The sequence below is a fragment of the Limulus polyphemus genome, unplaced genomic scaffold (assembly GCF_000517525.1).
Source record: "Limulus polyphemus unplaced genomic scaffold, Limulus_polyphemus-2.1.2 Scaffold1401, whole genome shotgun sequence".
In the NCBI taxonomy this organism is placed as follows: Eukaryota; Metazoa; Arthropoda; class Merostomata; order Xiphosura; family Limulidae; genus Limulus; species Limulus polyphemus.
Window position 1 is genome coordinate 202,084 of NW_013667011.1, and position 25,533 is coordinate 227,616.

Here is a 25,533-nt window from a genome sequence, read left to right on the forward strand (position 1 = left end):
AAAAACTACATACTTATAGGACCTTTCATATCAAATTTAAAAGAATTTCATCTACTAGTTTCATTTTTCTAAAGAACTTTCACAAGGGTTACATACCTACTTACAATTTAAGCAGGTCATAGTCAAAGCGTTAACCAGAACTCCACCTTTAGCAATGCATTTGATACTCACTATTTGAACTTTTGGTTTACATGTAGGAATTTTGTTTGCTGGTTCAGGTTTTCTGTTTAACTGCCTGGTGCACCTACTATTATGATTGTATGTTTTGGAGATGTGCTTGTTTTATTTTACCTTGTAGTGTTTGTTGTTTGCTTAATTTGTTGATGCTATTTGCTAGTGTGTGTTTTCTTGTTTTTACTGTTGTGAATCCATCTGTTTGGGTTGTGATTGAAATTCATTAAGTGTATTAGCATCCGGGGCCTCAGTGGCCGTGCTTGGAATTTCCTTTTTGAATTTTCTTGTTTTCAAGTTCTATCATTGCATCAACATTGTTCATTTCAGTAGCCATTTTGATACTTTTTTCACTTGTTCTATTAACTTCGGCTTCTTTGAATGTATTACCATCAGTTGCCGCAGTGACTATTGTTATACTTTCATCATTGTTTTGTGGATTCTGTCTTATTTTTCTTTTCTTTCTTTTTGGTTTGGCATATTTAATATGTTCTTTTTTGCTAGCAAAACTAGTGAGTTTAGCTGTAGACTAAGTTTTAATCTATTTTTGAAATTACACATACCAGATTCACCTAGAATTTTGGAGGAAGAGGCCTTGGGAACAATCAGGGAATCACTTTGCATGGTGGTACTAGCGTGGTGTTGTTCGTAGTAACACACTGTCACATCATTGGAGATTTGTTTGCAGGAGGTAGGGTCTGGTTTTCCACTGTGGCATGTCCCCTTTGTACATCCTGAGGTATGACTCAATAGCAGGGGTTTATATAGCTACCCACTGAACTGAGGGAAATTCAATGTAGTTGTGCAACAGCACAAGAGTAGAGAATATTCTTGTTATTGCATGGATAGAGAGCAGGTACATATTGACAGTTTCACAGTCATTGCAGCAATCTCTGCTGTCTGAATTATGTTTTTTTAACTGTTATTTTAAAATTGGCATGAAGAATTATATACAGAACTAGTCAAACCACTCTGAGCATTGTTGCTGCTTTGTCCCCACCACATTAGTTGCATTGTATTTAGATTTTAGTTTTATATTTTACCTAATTATTTGTTATATATATTTTAAGATGCAAATTTGGAAGGATTACTTTATATATATAAGCCAATGCGTCCTTGATTCACATGGGATAGTGTAATACACGAATGCCACCATGTTCTGCCGAGGGCTAAAGTTTGTCCACTATATGGTAATATTGGCTGGGAATGCCCATTGACTTATGTTGCGATAAATAACAGCGCTAAAGGATGGGAAAGGATAATAAGTTACTAAATTAAATTATATGCGAAAATGTAATAACATGCAAAAAAAGATGTTTTAAGATTATTTCACGAAATATTAAAAGGTATATGCATTTTTTGTATGTCTTTATTTTAAACATTTCATTATATTATACTATAGGCTATATAGTATAAGATGATGATAATAGCTACAGTTAGAATATCATAGGGAATGAGAAAAATATATATAAATATTTAACTTAAATTTCAAAAACCTTTGGTATTCACTAGGTGTGAGTATTAATTTACTTATTTCTTCCTCACTTTTCTAATATTTTTGGATTCAACTGGATGACTAGTGCTGTGTCACAGAGTATACTTACCCCAAATTCCACATTGGGCCAGGATAATGGAAAATGCTCAGATCTGCCCTGGCCCAATTAGTGCCCATTATGAGATGGTGTGTTCTGCAAGACCATTGATGTTCTAATGATTGGTTCTTATCTTTTACTCCTTTACAAGTCCCACAAAGACAATTCTGTTTCATTACTTCTTAGCATATACATGTAGTGGATAATGTTTCATCCTCATTCATTGCTCCTAAACATGTCCACATAGTCTATAAAGATTGGATCTGGTTGTTTACTTTTTAACATACGTTTGGAAGATAGGCTTAGACATAATCTATTGCGCCATACAGTGTCATCCATAGTCATGTTTAGATGTGGCTGCTGACTCCAAAACATGTGCTCCAAGTAGATGTTTAATCTTCTTGCCTAACTCCTTCACACTTACATATAGAAGATAGTGTTCAGACATACTTATTGACCTATCCTATTTGAATATGTTTATTATGTATCATGTTCTGTGGGCACTGCACATCTTTGTGGGTTGCTTTCTCAATATGACCACATTCTACCCACGGATTGGTTCCTCACCTACTGGTCTTCTGTTGTTCTACTTTCTCATTGCTTCCTATATTCTGGTCCCATCATTTTTATTATGCATGTCCTCTCCATCACCTCCCTCAGGTCCTTGCTCAGTTTTGAGATATCTCTTAATTGGTCCCTTTGGCAGCCCCTGACAGGTTAATCCAACCTTTTATCTGTTATTCCACCTCCTCATGTTTCAACCCTGCCTTCCTCTTCCGATTTTCCATCTGTTTTGATTCACCCTCACACATTACTCTTTCTTCCAAATATGATATCCCTTTATCATTGTGTGTGGGATTGTCCAGTTTACCTCCGTGATCATGTGATTGTCCCTTTGCCTCACTGCTGTCACCCTTCTTCCTCTTCTATGTGCAAATGTACAGAATATACTTATCACCTTGGTGACACTGTCCCCATTTCTCTTTGACTTTCTTACATTATAACATCTGGATCATCTTTTACGGGACAGTTCTCCCGTGATCTGTAAGTTTTTTCTATCTCAGGTTTTAGGGCATCATTTCCTCCATCTTCCACCTTTTCTAACCTCATAATTTACTTCATTCTCTGCTTCTTTTCTACCCTCTTTCCTTCCTTATCCACTGCTCACCTTCTTACTTCTTGCATGATTTGATTATCATCGTGTTTCTTTGTGCTCTTACCTGAATCCTTGTTGATGCTGTAGTAGGTGTATCTGCTCTCCCTAGACACCAAACCTATTCCTACTTGCTATTGATACCCATTGTACACATCTATGCCATTGTTTCCTCCCACTTTCTCATTACCATTTTTCCCTTCTCCTTTGTCTTGATTGGTATTTCCTTCAGTCATATTCCATAGCACAGGAAAATGGTCACTCCTTTTCTCTGATATCCCCTAATTCATTTTCTCTTTTTGGTGTTATTTCTGTTCTGGACAGACACTCTTGTCCTGTCCTGGCTGCTCAGTGTCTTGTCACACTTTTCCACTTCCTTTTTCCTCTCACTGGCCTTTCATAAGTGGGACATCCCCTATGCTGCCCGGGGTCTCTCTTTTCCTCATTATGGAATGGACCTGCCAGCACATTTGTCTTGTATATACCTCTTTGATGTTGGATTTTTGTATGCCTTGTCAAGTTTCCTCTCTTCAGCTTTTCCTCCTTTTCTCCAAGCTGGCACGTACACTACTCAATGATCACTCATCTCACATTAAACTTTTTCCACTATCTGACTGTCTTGTGTCCAGTAGCATACAGCATTCTATCAGTGGCCATTCTTCAATTAACTCTGCAACTGTAATGGGTGTGCATATTCATTTACTTATTTCTTCCTCAATGTTCTAATATTTTTGGATCCCACTGGATGACTAGTGCTGTGTCAGAGGGTATACTTACCCAAAATTCCACATTGAGCTAGGATAATGGAAAGTGCTGGTCCAATTAGTGCCCACTATGAGATGGTGTGTTCCGCAAGACCACTGGTGTACTACTCGTGCTAATTATATAATTTTTATCAGTCCAATCCAAACTGTACCCATTCCATAGACTGTCATTGAAAAATTCAGTGCCAGAATTGTGCTTTTGCCCTCTTATATGGCTAGCTCTTGCTGACTTTTACAAATAGAGTTTTTGTGGTTATCCATTGTACTGTCTCCAGTAAAAATCTAAGGTTGGATAGATCTAAGGGTGGCACATTCTCAGGGTCTTCTCTATGCAAATCCCTCCACTTCAAGTGGAACATGGGAGACCATTGCCACTTACCAACTTCCAGCTGCTGGGTTGGTGGACCATGGAGAATCATCACCATTTGGGACCTGAAAATGGGTTGAAGTAAGTAGGGCAGGGTTGTTTCTTGAATGTAGTACAGACCACCCCAAAATGTCTCATAACATCACTATATCTGAGTGCATTTCAGAGACATATCTCACCTACTCTATATTCTCCTATAGCTACTCCTGTAAGAACATGACCCCATCAATTCTGCTTGTGAAGTTATTGATATTTCTTAATATTCAACTGATTGTTGGATATACAAGACTGTTTAGTGTAAGAGTTATTATTTATTTCATTTAGTGATTTAATATTTAATGAGTATTTAGTTTTTATAACAAAAATGTTAAAAGTTGAATATTTTAAAAGCATTAGTTATGACAAATTTTGTTACGTAATTGTACGTCTCGTACATTGTTAATGCAGTTTAATTGTACTAGGCTTTTGTAATATTGTGGACATCATCTTACTTGAAGCTTTTAAGTGTTTTTTGTTATGTGAATATTGTTGTCACTAGAGGGCTAAATATTTCTAGTTTTTTCTGTCGTGTGTTATAAATACATGCAGATACAGAGGTAAGTTAGTGAAAGTGAAGTTACACTGCGTGATTGTTAGTTTAGCCATAACAGGCTATATCTAAAGTGAGTTTCACAGTTCAGCAGAGATAAAGGAGAATAATTTGTCTTGTCAAAGGGTGTTCTTAACTAATTGAACCTACCTGTGTTGACTTTCATGAAAGGAGACAATTATTTAAAGCTCTGAATACAACTGTGGTAACTAACAGTTATATTGAAGATTTTGAAGTGAGTTTTACAGCTTGTAGTTTAACAAGAGTAATAGAGAAGAATAATTTGTTTTGTGAGTTGCGTTCTAAAGTAATTGAACCAGTCTATGTGAACTTTTGACGTAAAATAAAATTATTTAAGGCTCTTGATATAGTTGTGGTAACCCATGGGGTAACGTAACTGAAGTTATCACTGATTGTATTGTGATAACAGAGGAGAGAAGAAATATTTTGTCTTGTCAGTTGGGTTCTAGAGTAATTAAACCATTCTGTTTGAAATGAATTTTTGTACACACGTTTGACTTGTTTGGAATTTATTATTTTAAAAGTAGATTGCGTGCTGTCCATTTATTTTTGACATTTATTGCCAACAAGTCACAGACACCTACTATGAAGAATCTAACCCCCTACACAAAACCTGACAGTGATGTATCACTCACTAACCCTACTTCCACAGCTGGTTATGGGTCCATAGAATCTGATGGTTTCATAAGTATACTTTAATTGTGTCCCCTGCAGTGCCCCTCTTTTGTGACTGGCATGGGCCCTTAGTATTGTGACTGTTGAGGAGCTGTGCACAGATACTTTTCACATCTGCCTTTCTCCCACAGCTGTTCTTGACTGTAGAGACTGATCATTGAGGAGGTGAGCACATTTCATACAGTCTGAATGTATCCGAACCTTACAACACATACTGGTGTTCCAACAGCTTGTTTGCCTATCCTTGCAACACCTTTCAGGCTTCTCGCGCCTCTCTTTGTCCTTTACTAAGATGAAGAGTTTAGCCTGATTGAGATGATACGTGGTCTCCAACAGGTTTGCTCCTATGAAGCCACTGCCATAGGGTGTTGCTGCCCATGGGCTTCTTTTTAGCACTCTTGAAATGAGGTTCATCTAAGTAATTTATGCACTGGAGTCCCTCCACTATCTCAACATGGGATTCTAGCTAATCTGTGTATGGAGGTGAGTTGTCATATTGGGAGTTCACATTTTCCTTACCTGAAAATGTATTTTCAATAGATACTAACCTCTGTGCATATTCCCATCCCTTCTCCCCACTTTCCTTATGCACTTTTATTGATTGCCTCATCAAAAAATTAGGATTTTTGTGCATGAATGTGGAGGGAGCATTTGTGCAAGGAGGTATGTAGCACTTCTATTGCTGTATGACACATCATCATGCAGTAGTGAAAGTTCATGTGAATTTTAGGTGGATGTTTCATAAGGCTGGTGGCATGCAACTCTCTAAGACAGAATAGCACAACTTCAAGAGAAAAGTAGCTAATCTGTGCATGGGGGTTAATATCTATCAGAAACACAATTCCAAGTAAGGAAAATGTGAACATCATGCATCCAGTTGCATCGAATGGGACAGTGCTTTTTCTTTCTCGTGCTATATAACTATAGACCTTGCAGAACAGTTGTATTGTATGTGAACTTTGTCTAAGCTAGAAGGTTAGTAGAAGATTACAATATTCCCACATCCTACAAAGCTGTCATTAACTACATGCTAAATACCAGCATGAAAGTTTAATAAAATATACTTAAATACATTTATATAAAGATGTTTTATTAGTTATTTTCCCATCACACTTGGAACTGTACTCCAAAATTGCAAGTTTAAGTTGTATGTTTTTGTTACAGAAGTTAATCCTATAATATTGGGATAATGTTACTATATTCTAAGTAAGCCATTAGTAATATGTATTTTAATCATTAAATTCTTGATTTCAAGTGTCCTAAGGTAGTTTCTTTTTCACTTATATCAGTGTCTGCAGATTAGGTTATTGTCCAGGAAATCTTTCTCAAGTAGTGAAATTAAGAAACTCATTTATATACATGCTTTGAAATAATTTTTACAAGAGATTTAAAATATGTACATGACATACATGTTATTATATGTATATGTTATATAATGCTAATTTTCTATTTGTTGTGCTGTGGTCAACATTCATATAGATATAGTACAACATTTATATAACAATACTGTGTATCTTTTGCTTTTCATATGGTACAGTTTACATAAAGTATGTAGGTAAATGAAACTTAGATGTACAACTGGATTTGGGAATAATATTCTCATTGTTTTTCAGATTTATTGTCCTTCGAAGAATATTTCTGATCATGGGATTGTTATATTTCTTCCGTAGTATTACTATGTTTGTCACTCAAGTTCCTGTAGCAAGCATAACATATTACTGTTCGCCAAAGGTCAGTTGAATTACATGTAATATTTCTTATAATGTTTAATAATCAAGCTGTTTTGATATTTAAACAGTTAATTGCCTCTTTTGGTGACCCGTGAAAAATGTTATGTATATTAAGTAAGAAGAACCTGAAACTGAAGAAAGAGAAATGTAAAGAATGTCACTAAAACATCTGTCTACTCATCTACAAAATAATGCATTGTACAAAACTGACCAATATAAAAATGCATAAGTGGAATTGAGGATTTCATTACCATATCTAAAACTTTAATCATGTTGTGAAATCATCCTCTGTTGCAACCCATATTTCTAACGAGTTATTGTTAAAAACACTTTCATTTATACAGAAGAATGTGAATAAGTATTTGTTGCTTTCAAGCAAAGCTATACCTGAGCACCAGTGCTAGCTTAATTTTTTTTTTTTTTATTACCAATATTATGTACCCCTATTTTTCTGTTTGGCCATTTGTTTTGCTTGGATGAATACATCTCAGTTTAGTTACTTGTAATACTTTATTAAAAATCAAGAGGGGCATGCATAAATTGCGTTAACCATACATGTTTGTTTGATATCTTGGTATTGGATTGCTGATTGACACCTGAAGATCCCCTGAACCTAGGTACATATCCTCAGTGATGAAATCTATTTTTTAAGAATTCTGTAGGCACTTTAGCATTAAGCAAGTATACATATAAACACGATGCCATATGAAAATTACGGCAGTATTTATAACAAAATTTAGAAAATTTTAAATTACAAACTTTAGGTATTTGTTAACTTATTTTATCATTTTACTTTTATTAAATTTTAGTGTTCTGTCTTAGAATATGTGTTGTAACTTAATAGAAAGGAGGAGTGTCCTTTTTTATACTCGTGTTTAGTTTGTGAAAAATTAGATTCAAATTATATTGTTTACATTTTGCAAATTTGAAAAAATATTTAGGGTTGTTTAACCCATTCACTGCAGCTGGGATGTATATTTCCCATAGCACTGGGAAATATATGTCCCAGCTGCAGTGAATTGGTTAACAGATTTTATAGAATAACTGAAGATCAGTCATAAAACACTGTAAAAGTACTATTTTATTTGTGGTTGAATAGGTCAGTATTTTTATAGAAAGATAATAATTACCATGTTAGCTTCATGGCCTTTAGAGATCCAGATCTATTTGCATCACATGCTGGCCTGTTAACTCTAAAACACCCTGATTTGTTTTATTGCATTGTAGATAAAAAAAAAAAACCACTGGATGAAATGGTTTGAAATTTGAGTTAAAATTCCTTCAGATTATGTAGCTTCTGGAAAAACAAATATCTATATATGTTTGTTTTCATTAATTAATAAAGTAGTGGAGCCAAATAATAAAAAAACTTACAACTGAACTACTTCTTGGACAGTAATAGGTATATCTATGACTAAAGGAATATATACTTTCTCTAGAGAGGATGAACAAATTTGTTTCAGGATTAAACTTAATAATACCCTTAGCAACACAAATGAAGCTGTAAACATTGGCCTGATAAATAGTTAAAAGTCCATATTCCTGTAATCTGTTAGAAACAGATGCTATATAAGGAAGGCCTATTAAAAACCTCAAGACCTTCTTTTACAACAGCAAGATTGGTGTTAATGCATTCAAATGTGAGTCCAAACACTTAAACAGTAAGTCATTTGACTGTAGAAGATGGTTCAATATATTTGATAAATGACTCTCTTACACTGTGTGGTAATATAGACTACTTTGGTGAATGAACCCTAAGGAGCTTGAAAAAAGAAGGTTTAAACAGAGCAATTAACCTAGATTCTTTCTATATGTGAAAAGTTAGTATGAGTCAAGAATTGTTCAAACTAAAAAGACATAAATTTAACATTTTGTGAACTTGCAGATCACAAGAGAATAAAACAAAACTTTAAGAAATTTTCTTTAAGGTTTCTTTTGAAATAAAAGAATTAAAACTTGGATAATATAGAATCTTAAATTATCATGTAAATTTTAATGGTGATTTCACTGGCAAACATTGATAATAAAATAGCTTAATTAAATTTTGAATGTAACTAAGTAAAATCTTGAGACATGTGCAGAAAGGTGCCTGTAAGAAAGGAGTTAATGGATTGACATATGTAACGAGAGTCCTATCCTTTTGTCAGAATTCTTAGCTTTGTAGTCAGCAACTAGATGCTGAACAAGCACCTTATGTTCCAATTGTCTATTGTAAGTTTAATGATTACTTGTATGTGTAAAGCTACAATAGTCTTTGCTTATGTACAGTCGTACGTAATAAAGTTATGGTCATCCAAGGTGGATATCTGGCATTATTCAATTTAACAACTTTAACAAATGGAAAACATGAATTATACAGATTACAATAATGCTCTACAAAAGAGGAAAAAGCTAAATCAATATCAGGTTCTCCATCTATAATATGGTTCCCACTGACATCACTTAAAGCAAAAGTAAAATTCTTCCGTGTGTCAACAAGTCTTTTTTTTTGTATAGTTATAAACTTTGGTAGAATTAATAACACAGTGAAGGATAAAGATAATGCATAATGATCTAAAATATCACAACAAATTACATCAGGATCTAAATTGTAACAAGTTTTTTAAAATATTATCAGTGTTGATACACCAACCCATACCACCCTAGTAGGTTGGAAGGTACAAGAGTGGGCATTAATGACAGACATCAAATTATTTAATTCAAGTACTTGACTTCGACCAGTAAAAGTTTGGGTACGGTGAAAAAAAATGTCCATTAAAATCACCCATAAAGAATACAGAGTGATCTGAATTGATATTATCAACAAGTGAAACCAGTGTGTCTGATAATTCACTCCATTTAGTAGGTGGATGATAAATGCAATAAAAAGTATGAAATTCTTCAATACTAAAACTACATAATTCAATAACAGAATTAAAATTAAATTTATAATTTAAGTCAGGACATGTATATATAACAATTCCACCGCCATGCCCAAAGGGTCTGTCAATAAAATCTAGATTACAATTTAGGAAAAGGGAAGGAGACTTTTCTTGACAACACCTTGATTAAAAAAATATCAATATATCAAGTTTAAATTCACTAGAAAAAATTGAGTTATCACATCTTCTGTCTTATGTCTAATGCTTCTGACATTTAAACACATTAATTTAAGCTTGTTTTTCATTATTAATTGTAATATTAATCTTAGTAGACTCCTCTTTACCCTGGTTTAGATTAAGTTTAGCATTTAAACACTCAGGCCAAAGTTCAGGAGATGAAAAAAAATTGGTTGCTATTTCCAAAGACCAGTCAAGCTCAACACAAAATGAAGTTCATCTAGTCATCCTTTCTAATGTTTTTAATGTTGAAATCATTTCTCTCCAAAACTGACTCAATATCTGTTGTCATAATATCTAGTGCACATCAGCCAACAAATAATCTCTTGCTACCACAAGCTGATTTCAATGAACCACCTTTTTAGTCTTTTTTTTTTCACACCTTGAGTGACAGTAATCTGCTTCAATGGTTGTTTTTTTTTCCATTGTTGGGCCAGAACAAACTTTCCCTCAGGGTTATCTTGAACTTCATCATCAGAAAGAGTTCTTAATGGGCCCTCAAATTGGGTAGCACCCTTTCCAGAAATTTCTTTATTAGTCCTTTTTAGTTCACTGTTCAATCTGTTAATTGGATTAACTATCTGATGCTTAGTTTTAATTGCAGAAGCATAAGTTCTAAGTTCTTGAGCTGTTAGGTTTCATAGAATCAACTTCCATGTTACACTTATTTTCTGGCACAGAAACCACTACATTATAACCATCAAGAACCAATAGTTCCTGCCTACATTCCTTTATTTCATTGTGACATAACTTACCTTATTCTTCAAACTGATGTTTTCTTTCAATATAAATTCCATCTTACTTTCCATTCTACTGGCAAATTCTTCTAGAAAAACTAGACAACTACTGTCATGATCAATTAACATATGCAGATTGTTAATTATTTGACCCTTGCCTTGCACTTCAGCCTGCTAATTTAGTTTTTCCAGTTCTTCACTGTTACTAACATTGTTTTTCACCATGTTAGAAAATGATATATGATGGTTATCTTTACATGTAGAACATTTACACATTTAATGTGATACTTCAATTGACATATGAAACAGGAAATAACAGTATTTTCACTCTTGTAAGGCTTACCTGCTGCAAATTTAGAACACATTTCAAGAACGTCACTACTAGTTGCCATCTAAAATTTTGTCTTCCTGTATTCTTGTAAAACTTTCTAATACAATTTTATCTGTATAGAAAATATTAATATCTATAAGGATTCAAAAAACTATACACATTTTGAGTGTGTTTATGATCACTGCAATATAATAAAAATAATTCTTTACTATACCAAAGTTATGAGGAAAATAAATTTTATTTTAACTATTAGTCAGAAGCTTTCACTCAGTGTGCGTAATAAGTTTTTAAACCCATTTTATATCATTTTACATTTTTTCTTGGGGAGTTTCTTTGCTCATTCACGCAGTTACTTGGCTAATAAAGCTAAATGTGAAGAAGACCTAACATTGACAATGTTCTTGTTAGGAAAACAAAATATGATACAGTCAACTACAAAGTGGTTAATTAAGTATACCTCTTATGTTCCATGAAACTTTTTTTTTTCTTATACTGCAACATTGTAATTCAAATCTAGTATGAAATGATAAAACAAAGTTTAAAAAATAATCAATTCTGGTAGAAGTTGTTCATAAATATCTTTTCTTCTAGTTATGTATCACTAAGCTAAGTTTCTGTTATTTGTTATGATCTCTTCTGGAAGCCATATTGACTTGTACAGTTAAGAAGAACAGAGAAAAAGCTTTTAATATATGTTTTAATCATGAGTCTTGAGATGTGGGTAATTACATCACACCATGACAACTGAAGTTGAGAAACAGTGATTGACTAAAATTGATAAAACTACATTTGTATTGAAGGTAAAAAGCTCAAACTAGCTCTATTTTTTTCAAAATTATTTTGACTTTCCTTCTAGGGGGGATATGAGTACTGTATTTTGCTCAGAAAAAATGTGGAAATAAAAAAAAGTATAAACGTTTTTGTTTGGAGTGCATTGAACTTAACCCAAGATCAAAACTTGACATTTAGAAAAAATTATGCATAAAATTAGACAATAAAACTTTTTGTCAAAAACTTAATTTTGAAGAGTTTAATAAATCTGTGGAAGAACAAGTAGATGCTTATTGTCTATATTTTTAAATTCATCGTGTATTTTTTAATAAGTTCAGAATTAAGAGGACCAACTTTCAATTCAGTTAGATATTGTCTTTTAGTTGAACAGTCATTTTAATAGTTAATTCAAGCAGTATTCTGTACTTCAGATTGGTTTTCAAAAAGGTGTACGTGCTCAATCTGACAAATTACAGTTAGCACCAAATGAAATGCTGTTGAGGTGGCTGCTGTGACTATATTTTAAGCCAAACAAGTGTGAAATGTATATTTTGTGCAAATAATTTTGTTTTTCAAGAATATCATCTATGATATTGTGAATGTATTATAGTATGAAATTTAAATACTTCTGTATTGTAGATATTGTTGCCATAGTGGCTTATTACTAAACTTTATTATCAAAACACTAATGTCCCATGATTAGGTTTTGTTTAAAGTGATTTTGCAATAAATCTATAATTAGAATCACTAGCTGAGGAACTGAGAAAAACATATTACTTGAAATCAGTTTATTATCAATGATTTTTAAACTGAAAGATATAATTATCTATTTTAAAAAGTATTTTAGTATTTCATTTCTTGGTATTTGTGTAATTTGGTCTTTTTCTTTGTAGAAAAACAACACAACTCCTATCTTGATTGTAAAGCGAGTTCTTCACCTATTGAGTGGGTTTGGACTATCCATTAATGGTCAACATACTTTTTGTGGTGATTACATTTACAGTGGTCATACAGTAATTTTGACCATGACCTACCTTGTAATCAATGAATGTAAGTTTTTATGCATTGTTTTTAAGTAAGATATTTTAAATATATAACATGTTCAATGAAATAATACTGATTTATAAAAATATTTACTATCAAGTTTTAATTTATTTTTATATTATGGTTAAAACAGAACCTCTCTAGCTCAGCACAAAATATAAATGCAGAATAGCAGCTAGATGGGCTGTCCAGGTGAACTGGTCAGGAGAATGCTAAAATTAACTAATAAAGTGAATGCCAAACAGTGTGACATGAACTGTATTTATTGTCAAAAGAAAAGACAGTAAATTATTACAACTTGGAGATTAATACGGATAACCATTTTCATTACCAATTATGTAAAAAGATATATCATCAAGAAATGTTTTTTGGTCAATTATTTTCATGCAAAATCTTAAAAAATAGTTGTTTGTTGTGTTTCAAACTTTATGCCTTATGATAATATGAAATATTATATGAAAAAATATAATAGGTTTAAAAAGTTGCTGTTTGCAAAGCTCTTAACATTAAAAAGGCATTAGACATAACATTTTCATAGTTTCCTCTCATAAACTGCTGATGTTACTATCCAGGCTATAGTCTCACTTTATGATGCCTTAGACATATATAGAATTTAAAATAACAACACAGAAGAGTGGCATTATAAGGTACATGTAAAAACTAATGGGTAAGTTACAAGACCTGATTGAAAGTTTGTTTCTGGTTGTGCTTAGCAATATTTAAGTAAGACTGACTCATTCATAAATAAAGAAACTGAGACAGGATGTATCACAGATAGAAACAGCACTTTATTGACTAATATGGCATGTCAATCACTAAAACTAAAATTTAAAAAAAGCTTTAATTTCAGTTTAGCTATCTGCATAAATGGATGCTGGAAGAGATACAACTTTATCAAATCACTGGAAGATAATATTGAAACCTGAGCTTCAGAGTGCTGTGTTAATAACATACTTGAACTAGTTATCCTGACCATCTGTGACTACTTAAAGGCAAGGTTAAAGCAATCAAAGGTTGGATGCATCCATTATATTCATAACTTATAATTAATTACAGAAGCCTGTAGAGAAAATTTCAAAATGTGTGTGTTAAGAAAAATATATCTATAATAATAAAAGGGCATGACTGTGTGTGACCGCCATAACTACAAGAGGAAAGAACCTAGAAACCCGAAATTTTGCACCCATACTAAGTTGACCCTGAGGGTGTGCACCTGGGTATTATTACTTATCATATCCACATGCATGTACACATGCACATCTTTTTAATGAGGCAAGCTAGCGAAAAACCACATAGAAAAGAAATGGTTCCTTATATTACAAATAGAATCACAGGCAGATTGCAATCAGGTCCATGTGTTTTTCTGTATATCTGCATGTGTATTTCAAAAACTAATAGACTGTTGCACATGAAACTTTTATACAAGATGGGAAGTAAGTATGGGACAGTCCTCCCCAAATTTGGTTGAGATCCAGTTTCTGGATCACTTTGAAGTATTTTTTTTATAATGGGGAGATAGGGCATTTTTGCTGTTTTGGTTTAATAACTCTGTGAAGTGTGATTGGATTTGTACTGAATTTCATGGACATATTAAGGTTAAGATTCATCACATTACAAACTATGATCTCGATCATTGATTATTCTGGATCTGAAAAAGATTTTCAGAGTTTTTAAAGGTGAAATTTGACATTATCCAATATAAGTGCATGCAATCTCAAAAAGGAGCATCAGGGCAAGGGTATGCAATCTCTGTGATTGCTCATGTTTTTATGTGTGAAACTGTGTAGATAGAAGTTAAATTGGACAGGGATATTCATGATCCAATGAAAATAAGGGGAAGCATAAATATGACAAAATTCCATAAATTTTCCTCCGGTCACATAAATAGCTATTCTCCTTCATTGCTGCCCTTTATATGCAAAAAACATTTTGCACATACCACAAGCCTTGAATCTGCCACATCTGAAAATCGACTGATTCCAATGTATCTCGCATGAAAATTATCATGCAACAACCCTCCATCAAAAAGTGTGCGAGATACTGTCTTGACACATGTGACTCTCTCTATTCAATTCTACTGAACTATCACTTTTCATTTGGCAGTACTCGTGTTCTAACATTTAGTTTGTGCTCTCTTCAAGTGCTGTATTTTAATTTTTTCAGTATCTTTGGGTTAATTTCTCTCAACAAGTTTACTTGTTATTACACAGTAGTGACATATGTAACTTGTTGAGTTATTCTGATGTGGAATGATTTTATATTTTTACCTAGTTACAGAACTTATTACTTAATTACCGAAACTTTTTCTTTGTTTCTGCGAACACAGTTATGAATTCTACATTCCCACTTTAGAGATTATATGTTCTATTTGCACGCTTACACTGGCTTCAGGTCACGTTGCTCTGAGGGAATATTTACAGCTTTACTTTGTCAGGAGATTGATCATCCAAAGAGCTGATATTCATCAGGCCTCGCCTCAAGTTTGGGGACCACACATTTTGACATACAGACCACCTACTTTGGAAAGATAAGATGTTATATTGTTATAATTTTGGAATATTTTAAATATTATAATCTGTAGTTCTTTGAGTATTATAAGATAAGTTTCATTAGTTTAGTTGATACTCATTGTCCAGTTCAAGTTAGAAATTAGGCATAGTTGTATCCTTTCTCATATACCACTGTAATTCGTTTGAAAAGGGATATCAGTCATTCGTTTAACTATATTGTTGTTGTTTTTCCATATATCCCGTCTTATACATAGGTTATTGTTCTTACCCACACACTTTATTTCTTTTTATGTCATTTTGTTATTTTACTTATGGTTAGATTAAGATTTTTATTTTAGAGCTTAGTGATATATTTTCCTGCACTGTTTAATTAGGCTTAGCACGTGTCTGTTATTTTTGGTTTACTTGTAGTTCAACTACTTGAGGATTATCGGTAATTATGTTAAACACCTTGTTAGTTTAGGTTTAATAAGTGTCTGCTTATTTCTCATCATTCATTTCGTTTAATTTATACTTTATACATCTTACCATTAATTTTATTTGTGTGGGCCCCTGTGGGCTGGGGTCCACCTTACCTGCACCCAATATTACTCACCTTCCTCTGATTATGGCTGAAACTTTTCCTGGCATTGTTTCTCTATGATCTTTTTGTCTCTTTTGAGGTTGGGTACTTGCAAGCCTCGCCATATACAGGCTTTAATTCTTTTTGCCTTAATTTACCATCAGGCAGATTTTATTCTTGGATTTATGTCCTTTTGGATCTCTGTTAATCCTACCTAGTTTTTCATTTTCGTTTTACCCTACCTACTCACCTATGGGTAATGTTCACCTTCCACTTCGTTTCTCAGATGTTCCACCTATATTTAGGGATTTTTGTGGGATACATCTTCCTCCTTCCCTCCATGTTGGTGGGTTGCCATCTTCCATTCTATCCCTCCACACGTGGCTTCTTTCCTTTTGGGAACTTCTTTGTTTCCCATCCACTGCTAATAGGAACTTACGGTCAGATCTTTTTCTCCACCAATCCAATTTTTTGCAGTTCCTCCTGTACATTTAGCATCATGTGGGGTATCTGCCATGATATATTAATTTTTTTTCATTCTGAGATATTGTCATCTTTATTCTTTTACATGTCCAGCAATTTTCCATATTTTACATGTCCTACCTATGGGTTTTACCCACTTATCTTCTATACTCGATGCTGTTTGGGTTTCTGGATTGATCTGTCCCACCTCAATCACTTCTTGGGCCTCCCCCATTTTCATATGTAGTTTTTGATCACATTTGGGTTTGCTATTTCTGCATCTCGGGGTATGCCCACATTACACATTCTTATTTTCCATTTTTTGGGATGCTATTTCAGGTTACTTCACAAAATGATTTGTTCCCAGTTTCATGCCTTGCCCTTTGGACTTGTCTGGTTCCATATATCTTTTGTGGGGTGGTCTGCATTTTACCTGACTTCCAGTTTTTAGGGGTGATTTTACTTACACTATTCATTGGATGTATAGTTTTGGTTAGCTGTTTCTGAATGGGGGTAGTCTTCACATACTTAAATACTCCTTCCACGGTCAGCTCAGGTTGTTGGATTTTTTCAATTGGATATGTTTTTCCTGTTCCATACCTCACATTCTCGTCTTTTTGGGGTGGTATTTGTATACATCCCTCTTTTGGGACCATCCATTGATTTTCTTCTGAATTTCTTCCTTTCCTCTTTTTCTGTATGAGTTTATAGATTTTCATATTCCCTAAGATGTTAGGTTTCCTGCTTCTTTCCTCTCTTCTGGATTGTTTCTCTTCCCTGATGCTCATCTCCATTGGTTGGGGATGTGGTTTGATCTGTAGAAGGCTTCATGACTATGATCTCCGGCAAACAGTCTTATTCCCTTCACACCCTGGTACTTCATCCAGTCCAGTGTGCTTTTATTCTCTCGTTTCATTTTGTCCAGATTTGACTAATCATGTTTCATTTTGACTATTTGATGGTGATGGATTCTATCACTTGCCAAGGGGACGTTCTTTCTTGTTCATTTTGTGGTAGACAGTGGAACTCCCTTTTTGAATCCACACACTTCACGTACATCTCCTGGAGGGTCGTGTTCCAGGTTTTTGTACTCGTTGCTCCTTGTCTTTCCAGTCCCATCACATTTTCTCCCAAGGAGTGACCTCTCGATTCTCCAAATTTTTGATAGTTCTATCTCTTGTGGGATCCTCCTACACATGAAGTTTTCAATTTTTTATCAATTCTAAGTAATTCCTTCTTGTGTTTTTGGCCTGTAGTTCTTCATCCACTTGTCCTGGCTGTCGATATGTTCAGACAGGATTACATCCAGTTTCTCATGTTAGTTTTTCTCCTTCCATCAGTTTTTATCCCAAAATGTTTCTTCATCCATGTCACTCTGGTGGAAGAACTTACATTACTATGGTTCTCCCCCTTCTGCTATCCCTCGATGATTATTATTCTGAGGATGTTTCTGCACTTGGGGCAGTTCCTGTCATTATATATTTGAGTGAGATGGTTTACATTACACAGACACCTTTTCAGTACAAGATTCCCTCTGGTTTTATGAACTTGAGGTGAAGATGGTATCATCCTCTTTCCTACCCTCACCAGATGGCTGGGTTTTGGATTGTAGTTGACTTGCTGTATGATCTTCTTTCGTACCCTCACTCGGATGTCGGTACATGCGTGTACTCAGCAACGTGGGCTTAGGATGTAGTTGACTTGCCATGTATGGTTCGTCATGCCCTAGCCACTCTACATCTAAGGGCTTTAATCAAGGCTTGTGGCATGTGTAAAATTTTTTTTTGCATATAGAGAGCAGCAGGAGGTAAATACCTATCAGAAATACATTTTCAGTATTGGAAAATTATAACTTTCAAAATTATTTTCAGTCATTAAAGACTTTTTGTTATAAATGAAAATATTGCAAGTTATTAAATACTACAGATTCCAAAATTATTTTCAGTCTCATAAGTTATGCTATTATTTTGGTTTAAATACTCAAGTTAATGTGGTCATTTATTACCAAAACATAATTTATAGACCTCATTTAGTATTACATTCATGTTATAACATTAATGTTTTTAGTAAAGACTGTTAAGTGAAAAAGTGTGCTATTAAAAAATCTGAAAGGAGTTTTTTATTTCAGATAAATTTTATGATGTAATAAGACATTTTTGTATTTCAGTGCAAGTAAGAGGTTGTGTTCAGCAAATTTCCTAAAATATAAAATTACAAGCAACTTTTGTGTTTTACTGATCTGCTGCATTACCTGCTGTTACATTATTATGTCTCTCTATCAACCAACATGTACTGAAAAAATGGTTGTCACAATGTAAACAAATTTCAGCATCTTTCAGTTTGCTTTAGAATTGAAATAAAATCTGTTAGGATAGACAGAGATTCATGATAGAACATAAATAATATTTCATATCTGTCTGGGCCCGGCATGGCCAGGTGGTTAAGGCACTCGACTCGCAATTTGCGGGTCGCGGGTTTGCATCCCCATCCCACCAAACATGCTTGCCCTTTCAGCCGTGGGGGCGTTATAATGTGACGGTCAATCCCACTATTCGTTGGTAAAAGAGTAGCCCAAGAGTTGGCGGTGGGTGGTGATGACTAGCTGCCCTCCTTCTAGTCTTACACTGCTAAATTAGGGACGGCTAGCGCAGATAGCCCTCGTGTAGCTTTGCGCGAAATTCAAAAACAAACAAACAAACATATCTGTCTAAATATTTTATGAAATTACAAGTTTGTGTTAATTAGTCAGTAATTTTAACCATTGGAACATGAATTAAAGTGGAAAAAGTCCAATGTTTACTGATCATCATAGCAGTAAATAATATAAATATTTAGTGCTCCAAGATGATCTAGAATGTGCCTGAGAGCACGTAGATTACTCTGACTTTCGGAGGGCACCTGGATTTTATGGGTTAAGATTCATGATCAGCCAAACTTTTCATTTCGTGTTCCCATTCCTGACAGAAAGATACATATTAGCATGAAGTGGTGTCTTCGGATGCGTAGAAGCTGAAATAGGTATCAGATCACAAACAGTAGAATGAGAAAAGCTGAATACTTGTGCTCTTTATATATGAATCCAAGTTTGAAATATTTGGCAACAGTTGGTTGCAAGTTGCTTTACAGTGGAAAGGAGAATAGTATCACAGTCAGTATATAATACTGCAGCGAAGCATCTCAGCCAGTGGTGTTAGTAACCTACATAAAATTGATGGCCTACTGACTGCTGACAAATAAAAGTAGATTCTGATCCAAAATGCTATTTCTTCTGGAACACAACTGATATGGTAGGGATTCATCTTTCAACAAATTATTGTTCTCAAGCATACAGCAAATGGGGTGAAGTAATATCTTTATGTGAAAGAGGCTGGTGGAATACTCACAATAATGGCTTTGTCTGTACAAAGACCTGATATGAACATTCATGAAGTTGTATAGGCTTATGTTAAAACCAAGAAGGTCAAGCTTGGTTGAATTGTGGAGAATAATACAAGATATTAGAAACAATATTCTGCAGTTGTACATAAATAAACTGTATGGTAGCATGAAAACAAGGTGTAGTGCTTTGTGTGAAGCAAAGGGCTCATGTACAAGTTATTCACTTTTCTGTTGTATTTTCTGTGATAATGTTTATACCATTAATAAATTCACCATCTAGTTACCATTACTCATTGTGACTCATGTGTGTGTGTGTATATATATATATATATTGCTTGTGTGTGTGTTTCCATAAATATTTCCATTACTGATACGTATATGTGGTAACCATCTTGTTTAGGTAAGATCATATTGTTTTTAATAAGCACTCAAATATACAACATACCTTGTTATCTGTGTAAGTCCAACATCACTTGGCACTACAGTTCCAATTCTTTTCTTATCAATATCAGTAAACAATTTGTGGTACTCTCCTTGGTGTTTTTAATCTCTTTGTTATAATAGTTACATTATCTTTATTCCAGTCAGTCTTTATTTGTTCTTTCATCTCACATTCTGCTACTAACTGATAATCCCAGTTAGGCAGGGAAGTGGGAAACTGGAAAAATCTTAGTACTGTTGAATGGTAGGGATATGGTTCTCCCCCTTCTGCTATCCCTCGCTGATTATTATTCTGAGGATGTTTCTGCACTTGAAGTTGTATAGGCTTATGTTAAAACCAAGAAGGTCAAGCTTGGTTGAATTGTGGAGAATAATACAGGACATTTTATGAAATGACAAGTTTGTGTTAACTAGTCAGTAATTTTAACCATTGGAACATGAATTAAAGTGGAAAAAGTCCAATGTTTACTGATCATCCTAGCAGTAAATAATATAAATATTTAGTGCTCCAAAATGATCTAGAATGTGCCTGAGAGCACGTAGATTACTCTGACTTTCAGAGGGCACCTGGATTTTATAAAATCTGGTAGGATAGACAGAGATTTATGATAGAACATAAATAATATTTCATATCTGTCTAAATATTTTATGAAATGACAATGTGATATTGAATTGTAAATACTAGTGATATCAAGTTTGCATGACCTTTTTTGTGCCATCTAGATTATGTGATGATGGCATTAAATTTGCTTCAGGTTTTGATATTATCTTTGTGTTATTGAGTTTTAAATTTTACATAATCTTCTTCATTACTCTTAGCTTTCCTGCAATCCAAGGATAAGTATAGACATTATATTTGACCAAACTAGATCAACCATTATTAATTTAAATCAGTAATAATAACAGTTGGATCTCTAGGAGTTAGTGTTACTGATTTCCTTGTTGAAGACTTTGAGGAATGGGGGGTGGGGCATGTTGACTCATCCTTGAGTGATGTGGTGATATCTGAGTAGAGAAAAAAGCAAATGGTCCAATCTAAAAAATGATTGGAAAGTCATATATTACTGAAAGTTTGAAATGGCCACCAAAAATATTTTATTCTTGTTATAAATTAATAATAGTTTATCCAGTTTGATCTAATATGGTTTTGTCTTATATTTTTGATACCAAGGAAGTTGATGGTATCCCATAGGACAATATTTCACCTTCTATGTGAATATGCAATCTTACTTGAGACTGGACAAAGCTTTCTGTAGGTTTTCCTGAGTACATAACAGTTTGCATGACCTTTTTTGTGCCATCTAGATCATGTGATGATGGCATTAAATTTGCTTCAAGTTTTGATATCATCTTCGTGTTATTGAGTTTGAAATTTTTCATAATCTTCTTCATTACTCTTAGCTTTCCTGCAATCCAAGGATAAGACATTATATCACGTCCTGTCAGTACATGAAACAGCAGTGGTATAGAAGTATATAACAAGACATATACTGACAGCTTTAATATACACAAACTTTCTTTGAGCCAATCTTATACCAGTTGTAGCTCAATATTATTAGGTCATAAGTATAGGTGAGTAGAAAGAAAATGTCCAAATCTTAAGCATTGACAACAAAATTTATATTACACAGTAAAGAATGAAATGGTAAACAAACAGCTGTAAGCTTCCTCATGGTTGCACTTCATAAAATTATTACAGGATCCATAAAACATTATTTCACAGGAGTTTTTTCCACATGTGATAATCAGTTCATACTGGAACTTGCAGCAGCCTTCTTGCACATGAATGAAAAATTTAATCAGATCTGCTTTGTTATCATCATCCCTCAGAAATTATATCCAACCATTGACTTTCAATGTTTTTAGTTTGAATCTATCAACATAAATACGTCTTCCTGAAGTACCCCAATTTTTTCAGGTATTTGATTTTGCACTTTCAGGTAAGTAAGTGTTGTTCATCAGCTGTAATGACATGACCTAAGCATCTCTTGGTGGTTGAATGCAATAAAAAAACTTTGCACCATTTCCTACAAGTATCACAAGGTTTAAGAAATAATTTGTGCTTATATTTCAAATCAGGGTCTTCTAGTGGTGAATTCCATCCAAAAACAATTGACATTGTTGCATCCTTGAACTAACACAAAATACAAAAATATCAATTTGTGCTTGATTGATTGGATAAAGTGATTTTGCACAACAGCTTAACATTAATTTGTATCTCTATAACGTGTATCTCTATAATTTCAGTTTAATAATTTTTATGATGTGTGATGCCCTTGGTGATACTTGTTTAACTCCATCAAAATAACCCTTTGATTATTTACATAGATATATTAATAAAGGTTTCATACTTAGTAAGTTTCAAAAGAGTAATTTATTTTTAAACTTTATTCCTATATTTCTTAATTACTAAGCTATTTTCAGTGACTTTAAGTAGATATGAATTTTCTATTGATACTAATGAATTTATTGATGGCAAAATAACTGTTTAGATACTATATGTGACTGATCTGAACAAAAAGTAATGTTAAACTGATTTGGGGGGCATTTTTAATTTTGTTAAGCCATAACATGTTGTGAATATTGAAAAGTAGAGACCAAGAATAACTGATTTAACCATTAAATAATTTTTTCAAAACTTAAAAAATATTAAGGTGCCATTTTGGATTTTCTAGAAATCTCCTGACTTGATGCAAGTATTGAATTGTTGTTGGTACCATGGTTGTTGAAAACATGGAGGTAGACATTATATTTGACCAAACTAGATCAACCATTATTAATTTACATCAGTAATAATAACAGTTGGTGCTCTAGGAGTTAGTGTTACTGATTTCCTTGTTGAAGACTTTGAGGAATAGGGGTGGGGCATGTTGATATCTTGAGTAACTTTCCATATTACGAAACAATTGTCGAAATATCTTTTCATAAAGCTTTTTATGTGAGCTACAAAATTATCTTCAAAATATATTATAGTATATAGTATATTAAATAATTGGAATCCGAAAAATCCTATAGTGATATAAGCATAAGTTGGAGCAACTTTTTTGCCCATTGCTGTACCAAATATTTGAGGAAAGATTTGCTTCTCATAAGTAAAAAAAACAATTTTTTTAAACTGTATATAAGCATCTTAAGATAAAACCTTTATTAAACCTGGGATGAATTAAATCTAGAAGATTTTCCACAGCTTTAAGTCCATAGTCATGTTCAACACTTGGATACAGAGTTACCACGTTTATATAAACAAAACTTCTACTTTTCTTGACAGATTTTCAGCAAATTCAAAATCATCTCAACTAAGACTATGAATATGAGATTAAAAGTTTTAACAATATGTCTAAAAGGTCACTTAAATGTTAAGTGATTTTTGATTACCTCCTACAATTGGTCTTCTTGGAATATTGGAAGGTTTTCCAAAATGAATATATTCACTTTTTGTTTCCAATAATAATTCATTAATCTTTTGATTTATAGATTTTAGGAAGAACTTATAAAATACCCAATTTCTGAATTACAGTGAAATTTCGATTTTATGCAGAAATAAACTGCAAATGATGATTACTAATATTCTTGAATGTTTTTATTTGTTGTTTTATTTATTAAAACACCTACTAAAAAATAATTTGTGTTTTAATTTCTACTGTAACAACAATGATTCATTTGCAAAATTCTTTAATTCAGAGGTAATTTACTTGCCAGAAAGGGAATGTGTAAAAAACTAGTGAAAGAGGGCAAAAATGGAGGTGTTTTAGGATGTTAGGTCAACACTGGGTCAGTTTAAACAGTGATTTTATTGAACCCTGATTTAGTGCGACCCCACTTGTTTCGCAATGACATTTTATGAACCCCAACAATCACGTTATAATGGTGCTACACTGTACTTAAAATAAAATCTTTTTTTTTTGTAATATCACCTTAAATTCATCAAAAAAATTCTTTAATTTTACTTTCATGAAAGTTATGCACCCCAATTTATATAAACTTATATAAAGTACTTTATATAAATCTTTTTATTGTTTAAATGTTCATAAGCCATTTGGTTATAAGATTTTTGAGTCACCCATATTTTATCTTTACCTGCTTTTCGAAATATCAAGCTAGAATTTTTAAGTGTCTTGAGTAACTTCCACTCTTTTAATGTTAAATTATCCTTCCTTGTTTTTCAGAAATGTAGTTACATTTTTTGACAAATTAACTGTAATTCCAGGTTTATTCCTTGAACAGGATCAAAATCTGATTTACCTTTTACTAAGGATTTATCTTTATTTGAAACTTCATAAAATATTCTTTAAGTCTTAATTTCCTATTGAATTCATATACATCTTCTGTTGTATTATATTAGGTTTATTTGTGGAAGTAAACGTTAATCCTTTTGCTAATAATCATATTTCATATTTTTGCAATTTAGTTTATGTTAAATTTTGTTCTTGTTTATTTAAAAGTTTTTGGGAACTATGTCATATTTCCTAAAATTCATGGGTCTTTTATATAATCTCTCTTTTTCCTGTTGTATTTTGTCAGAATAGTTGATTTCTTAATTACCTGACGTTGTTTTAGGAACAGCATTTTTGTATTTATACTGTTTACAATACAATGCAATAGACTTTTAAAACATTCATACATCAGTACTCTTTTATGTACATGCACATATGTATACTACAAATATATCACATAAAAACCTAGCTTGTTCTCAAGAAATCATGATACTGCTTTGAAGTTTTTCATATACAATAAAGTGGCATACCAAGTTTACAGAAAAAATATAAAACATTTATTTTGGTATAAGATTACATTAGAGTAGACGAAATGGGAATAAACCAAAATTTCTTTGTGTAAGTCATTCATTTCTTTGTCCTTGTATTTTTTGTTGACTTCAAACACATTTATCTTCTATATCAGCAACTCTAGGACTCCATCTTGTTTTGTTACTGTATCTATCATATCTTTTCCATTTTCTTGTATTATAGTTTATATTTTCTCCTTTTTTATTATCAACATTTTGAACTCTTTACCTTTATTTATAATTACTTTACTTTCAATTTTCCTTCCCTACTCTAGATTTTCTCTGTCTTTCTTTAATTGTTCTATAAACCATATTTCCTTTTGTTCCATTCTTCATCACTTCTTCTCTCTTCCA

The 25,533-nt window shown here is 33.0% G+C and overlaps 1 protein-coding gene across 6 annotated transcripts in view; it reads left to right on the forward strand.

Moving 5' to 3' along the window:
* The window catches only part of LOC106463418 (phosphatidylcholine:ceramide cholinephosphotransferase 1-like), an 83,760-nt gene that overhangs the window by 22,203 nt on the left and 36,024 nt on the right, over positions 1-25,533 (forward strand). For 5 of the 6 annotated variants that reach the window (XM_022390907.1, XM_022390906.1, XM_013923442.2 and 2 more), the window contains exons 3-4: positions 6,946-7,063; positions 12,893-13,049. In XM_022390907.1, coding sequence (XP_022246615.1) covers positions 6,946-7,063; positions 12,893-13,049 — 275 coding nt within the window. The remainder of the gene's footprint in view (positions 1-6,945; positions 7,064-12,892; positions 13,050-25,533) is intronic. The other variant, XM_022390905.1, reaches the window with a different exon arrangement.